We start from the raw sequence: 13,292 nt of genomic DNA, 5'->3' as shown, positions 1-13,292 counted from the left end.
CTTAGCCAGTACTGGGGATTTTGCGTTCTTCTGAGTTTGGCATGCTTTTTTTGTTGCTTCTGCAACAGTGTTCTGACGTGTTTTGTGTACCATGGTGGATCAGTCCCGTCTCTTATTAACTTATGCGGTATGAATCTATCTATTGCTGTCGATACTGTATCTTTGAATTTGAGCCATATCTGATCTACACTTACATAATTAGCTTGGATGGAATGGAGACTCACTCTCAGGAAGGCATCAAGCGAATTTTTTATCTGCCATTTTAAATAGATATATTTTGCGTTTATTTTATGTGGTTTTGGGTGATATGGTTTTGAGCCTTGCTTCAATGACCTTGAGTTCACTAATCCCTGTGTCCGTCACGACGATCTCTATTAGATCAGGATTATTTGTGGCTCAAAGGTAAAGTGCGTTTTCGCAACCATTTACAATGTGTGTGGGCTCATGAACTAATTGTTCAAAGTAATTCTCAGAGAAAGCATTTAGTACAATTTCGGAAGATGTTTGCTGTCTACCACCGACTTTGAACGTGTATTTTCGCCAACAAATCGAGGATAGAGTGAAGTCTCCACCAATTATAACTGTATAAGTGGGGTACTTATTTGTAACGAGATTCAAGTTTTCTTTGAACTGTTCAGCTATTATATCATCTGAGTTGGTAGAAGGAGCCAATTATTATTTTGGTACAGCTGTTGAGTATAACCTCTACCCATAGTAATTCGCAGGAACTATCTATTTCAACTTCACTACAAGATAAACTACTACCAACGGACACAAACACACCACCACCTACTTTATTTAACCTATCCTTTCTGAACATGGTTTGCGCCTCTGTAAAAATTTCGGCAGAATTTATCTCCGGCTTTAGCCAGCTTTCTTTTCCTCTAACGATTTCAGCTTCAGTGCTTTCTATCAACACTTGAAGCTCTGGTACTTTTCCAACACAGCTACAACAATTTACAAGTGCAATAACGACTGTTGCATGGTCGATTCTCGTCGTTTCTTTTCCCTGTACCCTTTGAGACGGGATCCCTTTTAGATCTTTCCTGAAACTGTCTAACCTAAAAAACCACCCAGTCCATGCCACACAGCGCCAGCTACCCATGTAGCCACCTCTTGCGTGTAGTGGACACCTGACCTATTTAGTGAAACCTGAAAGCCCACCATCCTATGGCACAAGCTGAGGTATCTGCAGCCTACATAGTCACAGAACAATCTGAGCCTCTGATTCAGATCCTCCACTCGGTTCTGTACCAAAGGTCCACAATCAGTCCTGTCGATGATGCTGCAGATGGTGAGCTCAGCCTTCATCTCACTAGCAAGACTCGCAGTCTTCACCAACTCAGATAGCCATTGGAAACCAGAGAGAATCTCTTCTGATCCATAGCGACACACGTCATTAGTGCCGACATGAGCCACCACCTGCAGTTGGCTGCACCTTGTACCCTTCGTGGCATCTGGAAGGACCCTTTCCACATCTCGGATGACTCCCCCTGGTATTGAACACGGAGTGCACATTGGCTTTCTTCCTGTCCTTAGCTACCATATCCTTAAGGGGCTCCATCACCCGCCTAACATTGGAGCTCCCAATGACAAGCAATCCCACCCTCTGCACTTGTCCGGACCTCTCAGGAAGACCGGCCACTGCCGCAACAGGCGAGGCCGCCCTTGCTGGCTCAGAAGTACTTTCAGCAGTGGGCAGTACCTCAAACCTGGTGGTAAGGGTACAGCCTTGCAGCCAGCACCAACTTTTGCCTTCCAGCCAGGTATTTGCAACCCCGCCACGGTTCGCCAATCACCGTCAGGGAAGTGTCAACCGACAAGGACGTCCGGATCCGAGGGCCCAAAAACATGCAAAGAAGTTAAGAATTAAACTATAAAGAGCTAAGAGTGCGACTTGATGGTGGCTGCTGCTTATCCGACAAGGAGGTCGTACCTGAGCTCGTCCAAAGTCATGCAGTTTGAATTCCCATACAGTGCTAACATCAGCTGTTCTCCTGCCTATGCTAGTAAGACTCAGGGTTTAACAAATTCAGCAGCTTGCACTTTGAGGTGTGGCAGTCGCTCCATAAGGTTTAGTCATTTCCCTTTTCCTCAGCCAAAAAAAGGAGGCGTGGTACCACATCCTGTGATGGCATGACCGAAAAGGGCAAATGCAGGTTCAAAATTGAAAGAATTACTGGAGTACCACGTACCTCCTGATTTCCCTCTTCCCGGTTTACGGAAGTACAAGTTGTTGTTGTCGTTGTTGTTTCCTCGACCCATTAGGAGAATAAGCACGCCAATGTTCTAACTTACGATTGCCACACTATCGGACACAGCAAATTGGGAAATAGCTGTTTCCACAATTAATGAATCTGCATCTTGTCCTGCCTGTGGAACTTTAATACTGCCATCGTCAAATATTCTCATGAGCATAAAAATCAAGTGGTTCTTGCAAGGAACTTCTCCTGTGTGATTTCAGCACTTGTATCTTCATCAAAAATGATATGTGATGATGTCCATGGGGAAGTGCGTCAGATGGCATGCTCGTGCTGTCATTCCAGAGGCCACCGAGTGGGGACTAGCCTAAATACAGAAATCAACCACATACAGATCAGGGATGACTAATGGTCCAGCAAAGGCCACAAGTCCATTAATAGCAATCACAGAAAGAAGGACATTTAATATGCAGTACTGTGGAACACCATTCTTCTGGGTCTGTGGGGATCTGAGAACAGTGCCAACCTGGATTCTGAATTACCAATGGGACAGGAACTGGCAAATAAAAATCGGGAGGGGGCCCCGAAGATTCCACTCGTGGAGTGTAAGGAAGATATAATGGAGCCCAAGCTGTGTTGCAGGCCTTATGAATATACACGAAACCTGTGACAAGGTAGCAGCACTGAGAAAAGCAGATGATCGATCGGAGACCGTACCCTCCGGAAGCTACAATGGTAAGGAGATAAAAGACCGAGATTAAAGGACCCAATTTAGCCGATGAGCAGCCATCCATTCTAGTAACTTGCAGGGGACATTTGTGAGGCTGATGGGCTGCTGACTATCAAGGGACACTGGATCCCTGCCAGGGTTAAGGACAGGAACCACAATTCTCTCTCTTCATTGAGAGGGGAAAATGTCTGAGCCAAATACAGTTAAAAACCTATAAGAAATATTGCCATTGCGGAGGATTGAGGTGTTGAAGCAATTGGTTATGGATGGAGTAACGTGCAGGAGCAGAATCAAGAGAAAAAGACAGGGCCAGAAGAAGCTCCCATTTGGTAAAAGGTTCATTGTAGAATTCCACCTGACAAGGGTAAAACAAAAGCCCTCTGTTTCTGGTGGAGGAAGGCAGATTGGTATGAGGCTGCCACCACTGCGATTTCAAAATGGGTCGCAAAGTGTTCTGCAAGAACTGATGGATCTGTACAAAAGGCCACTTTGAAGGACAAGGCCTGGGAAGGAAGACTGCTGCTGACAGCCTTGGAAGGTGCAGAGAGTATCCCGCACCCGTGACGAAGGTACAAGAGGAGACAAAGTGTTCACAACAAACCCATTTGCTCTGTTTGATTAGGTAATGGGCCATGGTGCGGAGACATTTAAAAGTGATAGAACCAACGTAATATGGGTGCCACTTAAGATGTTACAAGGCACGACGACGATCATGCAGATTGGTGGCAATAGCCATGTTCCACCACGGAACTAGCCGACAGTGAACGGGGCCTGTCGAGAGGGTAATGGCAACACCGGCAGCACGGACTATCTTATCAGACACATAAAAGATGACTTCATCAATACAAAGTGACAAAGGAGGTTCAAAACATGACCTGGGAGGTATGTAGAGGTCAATCAGCACAATGGGAAGCCCAGCAAGGAAACCTGGTCATCGGGAGGTGGGAAGGCAACAAGAGAATCAACGGGAAGTAGTCACTAACACAGAGGTCATCGTGTAATTAAATGTGTGTACGGTAAAATAACACAACTTATATCTTTAATAATCAGTCAGTCATTTGAGCAAGCCAACTTCCCTGATGTATGTAGGGATGCAGAGGTAAAACTACTATACACTAAAGGATCAAAGGAGAATATGGCTGCAATCCTTTCTCTATCCTCTAAGCGTAATCCAAAGCATTTGAAAAAATAGCTGCAGTTTAGATAACAAATTTGATCATGAAACATGATGTTATTTCCAAAAATCAATATGGGTTCCAAAAACTGAAAAGCACCATGAACACAATTAATGAATTCATTTTAAAAAATCGACTAATCACTGGACAAAAGCAATAAAGTGGCAGGTATATTCTACAATCTTATGAAGGCATTCAATTCAGTGAATCACTCAATGCTACTTCATAAACTAGACAGGTACAGCATAAGTGGATTAGATTACATTATATCAGATTAGTAGTTGTTCCACAGATCATGAATACGACACTTCGTAATGATGTGGAACGTGTCAGGTTAATAAAAGGTGTCTATACAAGATACTACATTACACAAAATATTACATTTTTTTGGGTGGGGGGTAGGGAAATTACCCACTTACTATGATGGCCCTAATCTTGCCAGGTTAAATAAATAAATAAATATATCCAAAAATTCATCTAATGAGTAGAAGGAGTTGCCATTAATTCTTTTAATTTCCTTTTAAATGCTATATGGCTATCTGTCAGACTTTTGATGCTATTAGGTAAGTGACCAAAGACTTTTGTGGCAGCATAATGTAACCCCTTCTAAGCCAAAGTTATATTTAACCTTGAGCAGTGAAGATCATCCTTTTTCTAGTATTGTAGCCATGTACACTGCTATTACTTTTGAATTCGTTCTGATTGTTAGTAACAAATCTCATAAGCGAATATATATATTGTGAGGCTACAGTGAAGATCTCTAGCTCTTTAAACAAGTGTGTGCAGGATGAACTGGGATGAGCTCCAGCAATTATTCTGATTGCACGCTTTTGTGCAATGAACACTCTTTTACTCAATGATGAGTTACCGCAGAAAATGATGCCATACGAAAGCAGAGAATGAAAATAGGGGTGGTAAGCTAATTTACTGAGATGTATATCACCAAAATTTGCAATGACCCTAATAGCATAAGTAGCTGAACTCAAACATTTCAGCAGATCTTCAGTGTCTCCCTCCCCCCCCCCCCCCCCCCCCGGTTCAACCCCTAATCAATGCAATGCATAGAAATTTTGAATATTCTACCCTAGCTACCGATTTCTGATCAAAGTCTATATTTATTAATGGCACATTCCATTTACTGCGTGGAACTGTATGTGCTGTGTTTTGCCAAAGTTTAATGAGAGCCCATTTGCAGAGAACCACTTAATGATTTTCTGAAAAACATCGTTTACAATTTCACCAGTTAATGCTTGTCTGTTGGGTGCGATTGCTATACTTTTATCATCGGCAAAAGGTGCCAGCATTGCATCTTTGTAAATATAGAATGGCAAGTCATTCATATATATTAAGAACAGTAGAGGACCCAAGTCCGAACCTTGTGGCACCCCATTCTTGATTGTTCCCCAGTTTGAGAAATCACCAGTTTTTTGCATATTATATGAACTGCTTATTTCAACTTCTGCACTCTTCCAGTTAGGTATGATTTAAACCATTCTTTTAGGAAGCAAAGGGTAATTGTAACATCTAATAAAATAAATTATGCATCTCAGTGGGATACAATTTCACAAGGAGTCCCTCAAGGATTCATCTTTGGGCCAATCCTATTTTCTTTTATATAAATGATTTACCTCTCAATATCACTGTCCAACCAGTCTTGTTTGCTGATGATACTTCAGTTCTTATTGAAAAAGAAATGTAAGGGAAATTCTGGATGGTTTAATAATCACACTTAACAACCTCGATACAAAATTTAAATAAGATGTTCTTAAACTTAATATCTAAAATATACTTAACACAGTTTAAAACTGAACAATAAAAAAAATCTGTGCATTAATATCGTACATAAAAATAAAGTTATAGAAGCAGCTCAGTCCATCAATTTCTTGGGACTAAACTTGGACAAAAGTCTGATACGACATGTGCACACAGATTATTTCGCTACTGAATTAAACAGTTTTGCTTTTGCGATGAACATGCTATTTTCTGTAACAAGCAAACAGCAGGAAAGTGGTATACCACAATGACTTTGAATCTATTATCAGATATGGTTTAATTTTTGGGTGGAATTCAAGCCACATGTGATGAATCCTATTACGTTAAATAAATTTAAAAAAACTGTACAAAAATGTGTGTTGCCCATCCAAGAAAGCCTGTTCCACATTATTCAAGAACCAACAAAATATTATCTATCACTGCACTATAGGGGAAGTTGGGGTTAGCTGGGCCTATTTTGTTTCTTCCCTTGAAATCTTACTTCAAGAATGGGTCTTTTTAAAACTTTTGTTATTGATTGGTTTTCTGTGCAAATAGGCTTGCTCTGAACTTTGAAAGAAATACAGTACATCCAATTTTCTACTGCAAGGAGTACAGTTCCTTCAATAAATATAACACATCTATAGAAGTCAATAGTCATGGTAAAGTATACTAAGTTTTTGATGTACATATATATGAGAATCTTAATTGCAAAATTCATATTTTGGATCTCCTAAAGCAACTAGGTTCAGCAACTTTTACTATCAGAATAATTGCTAATTTTGAGGATATAGAAATTAACAAGCTAACATACTTCACATACTTTCACTCTCTGATGTCATACAAAATAATATTTTGGGGTATTTCAACACTTTGGCACAAAGTATTCACTGCTTAAAAGAAAATGCTTAGAATAATGTGTGGGGCTCATAGGCATCTTGTAGGCATCTCTTTAAAAGGTTAGTAACTCTTACAACAGCCTCACAGTACAGTTACTCAGTAATGAAATTTGCTCTCTGGTTAAAAACAAAAAACAGTGACATTTATGATAATAATACCAGAAGAAGAAAGACTTACACTATCCTCCTCTTATCCTACCTTTGGCTCGGAAAAGAGTAAAATTGCTGTGATAAAAATTTTTGAATAAATTACAAGATGACATAAAATGTCTGACACACAGCAGTAACAGTTTTAAAAATAAATTGAAATCATATCTCCTTAACAATTCCTCCTATTCCACAGATGAAGTTTTCATCCATACCATAGATTAATAAATAAATATAGGCCCTATAGGTATAATATATGTATTTTGTGCCATTTAAGAGCATGGGGTAGTTAAAAAAAATTTGAAGCTTTAAAAAAAAAAAAAAAAAAAGAGCAGCCCTTCATTCACGTGTGCATTTCTTATGCACTTGACACATTCCACATCATAATGGTTACTGTGAGACTCATCAATGGAACCCGTAACTATGTAACTAACTTTATTCATCAATATGGAAGAAAATATATACAAGAACTACATGCACTGTCACTATTGCGTTATCCCTTACAGATTTTACAGAACTGGAAAAGAACTTTGAGCCTACTTTTAGATCATTTAACCTCAGTGACTGGGTTAACAGGCCCATGTGTCAGAGTTAACTGAACCTCTTGATTAAATAAATGAATTAGGCCTACAGGACCCTAAATTTACTGTGGCAACATTAGTAACAATCATGGCAATAACAAACCCAGTGCACAATGGATTTAGCAACATCAATCTAGAACCAAATCACGTTTTCATAATGAGCCTTAGTGCTGTGTTTTGTTTTTGGTTTTAGGGCGCAAAACTTCTATGGTCATTAGCGATTAGTGCTGTGTATGGGATAGGGTAGTTTCACATTACTTAATTTGAAGTAACAAAGGTTATCACCACCTTCTGCAGCTTCCAATTTTGTAGGAGAAACAATTCTAGTAAAACAATTTACTTCACAGCCATCACTGTACATTTGAAAGACTTGAGCAACATACGAGTGACCACTCATGGCAGTTTTCCTTTCTACTTCAACTGCAATGAAGTCCTCCCTCTTCAATGTTTCAACATTTTCAGGATCACTTGTTTACAAATTAGCATGAGAGGAATAGATGTACTGGACATAGTCAGCATATTGAGAGTTGCTGTTGCTCTCTTCCAATATCTGGAATTTGACTAAACATTTTACTTCTTAGAATGTATGCTTTTTTGGCAACTACTTTGGTCTTCTGTTGCTGTATCTAGCTGATATTTAACTGGTGTGCAGGCAAGGACAGTTGATTATTGTTTCTTTCTACCGCTTGTTGTTTTCCTTTCACCAATCTTAGAATATGCCCAAGACTGCACAGGATGTGTAATCTCTGTTTGCTGATTTTGTCATATGTCTAATACTCTCCTCATTGTCACCTGCAGATTTGCTGGCATCTTCTGCCAGTGAGTGATAGGCTGTTTATTGATGAATTAGTGGAGGTCCAACCACCGCGTGTCAGGACAAAAGGATATGCCAGGTCAAGGGAAGTGTCCGAATCCTGTAGATTTTTGTAATTTTTTTTTTTTTTTGTTCGTCATTTGTGTGTTTTGGGGTAGTGGTGTGTGTGGGTTTTTTTACTTGTGGTCTGTAATCCCCAGTTAAATCCTACATCCTCACCACTGCTCCCCCCCCCCCCCCCTACATAATTGAGATTATCATCTTTCTGTACATAACTGAAGAAAACCATTTCCTGCACATGTACAACACTAGACACAAATAAAATTTCATGTTTCCAAAATATCACTTAACGTTATTCCAACAGGCACCTCGGTACATTTGAATGAAAGTGTTCAATAAGCTAAAGTATAGAGATTTACTAAGCCTGGAGCACTTCACTATTGAGAAAACGATATGATCAGGTGAAAAATGCTATTACTCAACTGAGGAATTTATGAATGTTTGATCATTTGAACAATGTGACTAATATCATAGATTTGTGTATAATACTGTATGTATAAAATAATGTCTCAAAAATTGACACACTAAATGCTGGTACATCATAAGAAAAACAATTAAATAATTACTGTGTTCACATAAACCTATGTTGGTAAGGATGTTGTTAGAGAATTATGTAAGTACGTATATCATAAGATAAAAACTAGGATGTCTTTTGTACAATACGATCAACTGATCTGTAAAATGTATGTTGCGATACGAATAAAATACAAACGCAAATGAAAGTGTAAACGACATGTTAACGGAAGCTGCACATACTTTCGACACAGATGTTGTTGAATAATCCGTTCCACTGACGTCCTTCATTATTAACAGGTTGCACCTCACCACACAGCTGACTAAATGCCAACATAAAAGTAAACAACACTACTAATTCCCGCCAAAAAAAATCGAGGGTAGTCAGAGAGGGTGTATACATACAAGCATATCCGAAATCAAATCGAACAGAATGGTTGTCGATCATGTAAATTGTAAAAGATTTTTAAACATAAAAAAATTGTTTGAAGAGCGTGATTTACTGTTGTGTTTCGTTGCAAAAGTGCTCTGTTATCTGTTTACACGGTAGGAATTTTTAATTATCTTCTCCATTGTGGATAAGTAGAAAGTTGTCTACTTAACTGCTCTCAATATATCGCTGTAAAATGATTGTGAACAGAAGCTGCCCGTTACTGAGAAGTTGAGAACCTTACTTTAGCTCAACGAAGAGGAATAAACGAAGTAATTTATTGGACCCTCAATAAAATCGTCCACCTAACGTCAACCTCCAGCATTGAATGTAATTCTGAACTTTAAAACTATTTCTGTAGAGCTCAGGTATAGACAGGTTTTGATGCCAATTAAAAGTATTTGGCAAAACTACTAGTCTGCATATAGAATGCTGTATGAGTGACAACTGTGTCAGACGACTGCAAAAGCTGATGAACACTCTGTCTCTATTTGTTTATTCGTCGAGACATTGAAAACAATTTTGACGCTGAAGTTCAGGCGCATAAATAATCGTTTAAGGTCGTCTGCAAAAGTACCAACCTTATTTTTAGCAACACTTTGTTTGGAGCATCTCAGTACGACATCGTATTACGTAGTGAACAGTTAACACGCATTTTTAGACATCAGAAATGAGAAATAAATAATAATACGCCTTAAAAGCCACTTAAATCCATACAAACCGGCACAAAGTCCCGTCAAATACTTAGTCAATGTTGGCAGCGTGCGATATAGCTGTCATGAAGCTTGCTGTGCGTGGTTGTGATAAGACCAATTTTGTTTTGCGAGTGAATTGAATTTTTTACTTCCCTGGACTGCTGGCATTCCGTCGTAAAAGCATAAGTTGTGAGTACCTGCTGCCACTTGATATTCACATTTGTCATAAAAGAGCACTGTTTGCATGCCGATTGCTCTCACGCACTGCGGTACCAATGTTTTTTTTTTTAATTTTTTTACCGCACCAAATTTTGAGACGGGAATATAAAATGAATGGTATTGAGACATCTTACATGTATGAGTTAATACACCGGATTTTAAGAGAAACTATCAATTTACGCAAGAAACAACTTGTTAAAAAGTGTTGAGTGTCGGCATTTCAGAGATGTGGATACGTCTTCTCAGAAGAAAACTAATATTCTGTACAAAGAACTGCGCTCTTTTGACGAATGTTTGTAAATAAAGTTGATCCAAGAGCTGGTGTTATTTGATAGCTTAGTGTTAGAGCATTGTAGTGCTGATGGGATATGGGGCCCCGTGCTTCAGCAAGCTGCTGGAGATGTCTTCATTAAGACACACCACTATGATGCGTATGATGGTTTCACTTTGTGGCCGAATTACCGCAATAGTGTTAATTAACGCCTTCAACGGATTAACGACTAAAAACTTTCTATTTGTATTATCTTCGAATCCACTTTAGTGTTCTTGGTTTCAGCGTACCGTATCTGCGAACTTTTTCTTCATTGGTTTTCTGACTTCCTTCTGACGGATATCTTCGTGTTATAGTTCTGGAATTAAGGGTAGTAACGACATGAGAATGTAGAATTAAGTATGTAATGTGTAACGCAATCTTTACTCGCCACCCAGTGTGCCACAATTATCGAAATTGTATTGGCGCCCTCATTGTTTTCCTTCTGGAACTTCTCAGATTTCTCATGATCACAAAAGAATTTTGTATGTGAATCTTAAAAACAGTGGATTATAAGTGGATAACATAATGTTGTTCACTGACAGTGTTCATGTTGTGATGTTTCTGGATGGATTTAGTATTTTTATTGATAAGTCTGATTTTGTGTTGACCAAAATGATGTAAACTTGGTAGTAGAATATAGCCTGATGTTTGATCACAGTTCTGAGGATATTGTTAGTGTTTAATTATGCCAGGACACAGTGTTGTGCAATTAACATCCATAATATGTTGTTTGATAAAGTATACTAGTGGACATCTTTTATGTTGACAAATGTTTTTTCACATGCACATGTTAATGCATGGTTTCAGTGCATGAAACAAGTTATTTTATGTAATGTTTACGCCAATTTTTGTCACACCTGAAAGCCTCAGGGTCTCTAATTTACAATGTGAAGTTGCTCCATTACAAGATTAACTTCATTTGTAGCTTTCTTTAACTGGACATTGTTAGTTTGTTAGAAAATGCTGTTCTAGTCCATCTGCTATGAATTTCATAAGGGGCACAAATTGTAAGAAAAGCTTTCTAGGAAGTTTGAAACATTTATTACTTGAAAAGTATAAAATAAAGTGACATTTGGATTTGAAGTTGATCTGGTGTATATGTCATTGTGCTGCTTTGGTTTATGCACATTTCAGTGTCCATGTAGCACTGAATTCGGAAGCTGAATTTGTGCGTATAATACAATGTGAAAACCACTGTTTACATATTAATGTAATTGAATACAAACATATGACAGACAAATGCACTACTTGGTGCCCAATTCAGTGCTCACTTGACTTGTTCAGCTTGATGGCACAGTGTGTGAGGTTTTACTGAGAATGGAATAAAAATATATGAAATGTGACCTTTCCTTTGTTGTTTATTCAATGTATCCTTCTCAGTACCAGCAGTGTCACTGATAACTTGAGACCATTGTCCTTCACTGCTTCCATGTGGTGGTGGTGAAGATGAGTGGATGATCTTTCAAAATCCTGTTTACCAGTGTGGTCCACCTTATGCTCTCTTTCTGTTGGTTACTCCATCAATAAATAGGACAAAATTAATAATTTTAGAAAATAAAATTATTTGCTTGTACATTACATAATCTCACCTGCCATGATTCTACAGGTGAAGATTACTTTATCTATCTCATTTAAATATATTTTTTTCATGACTCAGAAACAAGTCACTAGAATTATATCTGGTGTCAGTCCTAGATCATCATGCAGAGACCTCTTTAAGAAACTTGATATTGTAACTAATACTTCTCAGTACACATGCTCATTGATGTCCTTTGTCATTTCCAACATGTCTCTTTTTATACAAAATAGTGCAAAACATTATTATAATACCAGAACCAATAACAGTCTGTATAAGGACTATAAAAGCTTAACATTAGTACAAAAAGGAGTCAAATAAATGGGTACTCATTTATTCAATAACTTACCAGAGCATATCGAAGGTCTTGTAAGTGATAAAGATCGGTTTCACAGTGAATTAAAGAACTTCCTGTTGGCCAATTCTTTCTACTCCATCACTGAATATCTTCACCAGGATTATAGCTCATAACTCTGTCTGCATTAGAATTGTATAATATCCATGTATCTGAGAGTGAGTGAGTGAGAGAGAAAGAGAGAGAGAGAGAGAGAGAGAGAGAGAGAGAGAGAAACACACACAACTACCCAACCTTTGACTCTTTTCCACATCCCAGAGACTCCTCTCCAAGGGATCCATGGAAAATGATAAATGTAATGTAATTTTAAGCAGCTGTATGGTGCAGATATAGGAAACAAAGTAGATATATGTTCAGTAAAGGAAAGGAGCAAAACAGTGTTTGAGGAACTTATTGTTACAAGGTGCAACACATTGTAAAGCACATCTGTTGTTGTAGAATGCAAAATAAAATTTGTTTGACTATTACAATATTGTGAAACTCATGAAAAGGAGGATAGTCATCACCAAAAAAAAATGGAGTCAGAGCAGAAACAGAAAAATCCCGGGTAGTTATTTCCCAAAAGTGAATTGAAAGGAATTGAAACAAAATACATTGTGTTTTTATCATAATTTTGTAAATTAGTTGGAAGTAACACATGAGTAATGAAGTGAGTTTTCAAATGTGGCATACAGTATGTTTTGTAAGTGCAATGTACTAGTTCAGTAAAAACATTTGTATTTTGGATTATACGTGTTTTTCAACTATCTGTGCAGTTTTGAGTCTATAATAACCCAGATAATGGAAGCTTACTGTAATTGTATGTTTCCTCTTGTTCTCTTAAAATTCATTG

General features: G+C 38.3%; 1 protein-coding gene across 1 annotated transcript in view; it reads right to left on the bottom strand.

Moving 5' to 3' along the window:
* The window catches only part of LOC126100859 (origin recognition complex subunit 3), a 107,903-nt gene extending 98,643 nt beyond the window's left edge, over positions 1-9,260 (bottom strand). Inside the window, exon 1 of the mRNA XM_049911527.1 lies at positions 9,116-9,260. Within this exon, the coding sequence (XP_049767484.1) occupies positions 9,116-9,163 (48 nt within the window). The 5' untranslated portion in view covers positions 9,164-9,260. The remainder of the gene's footprint in view (positions 1-9,115) is intronic.
* Positions 9,261-13,292: the final 4,032 nt, after the last annotated feature.

The sequence above is a fragment of the Schistocerca cancellata genome, chromosome 9 (genome assembly GCF_023864275.1).
Source record: "Schistocerca cancellata isolate TAMUIC-IGC-003103 chromosome 9, iqSchCanc2.1, whole genome shotgun sequence".
NCBI lineage: Eukaryota > Metazoa > Arthropoda > Insecta > Orthoptera > Acrididae > Schistocerca > Schistocerca cancellata.
Note: the sequence above shows the minus strand (reverse complement) of the source record. Positions and strands in the feature narration are given on the sequence as shown.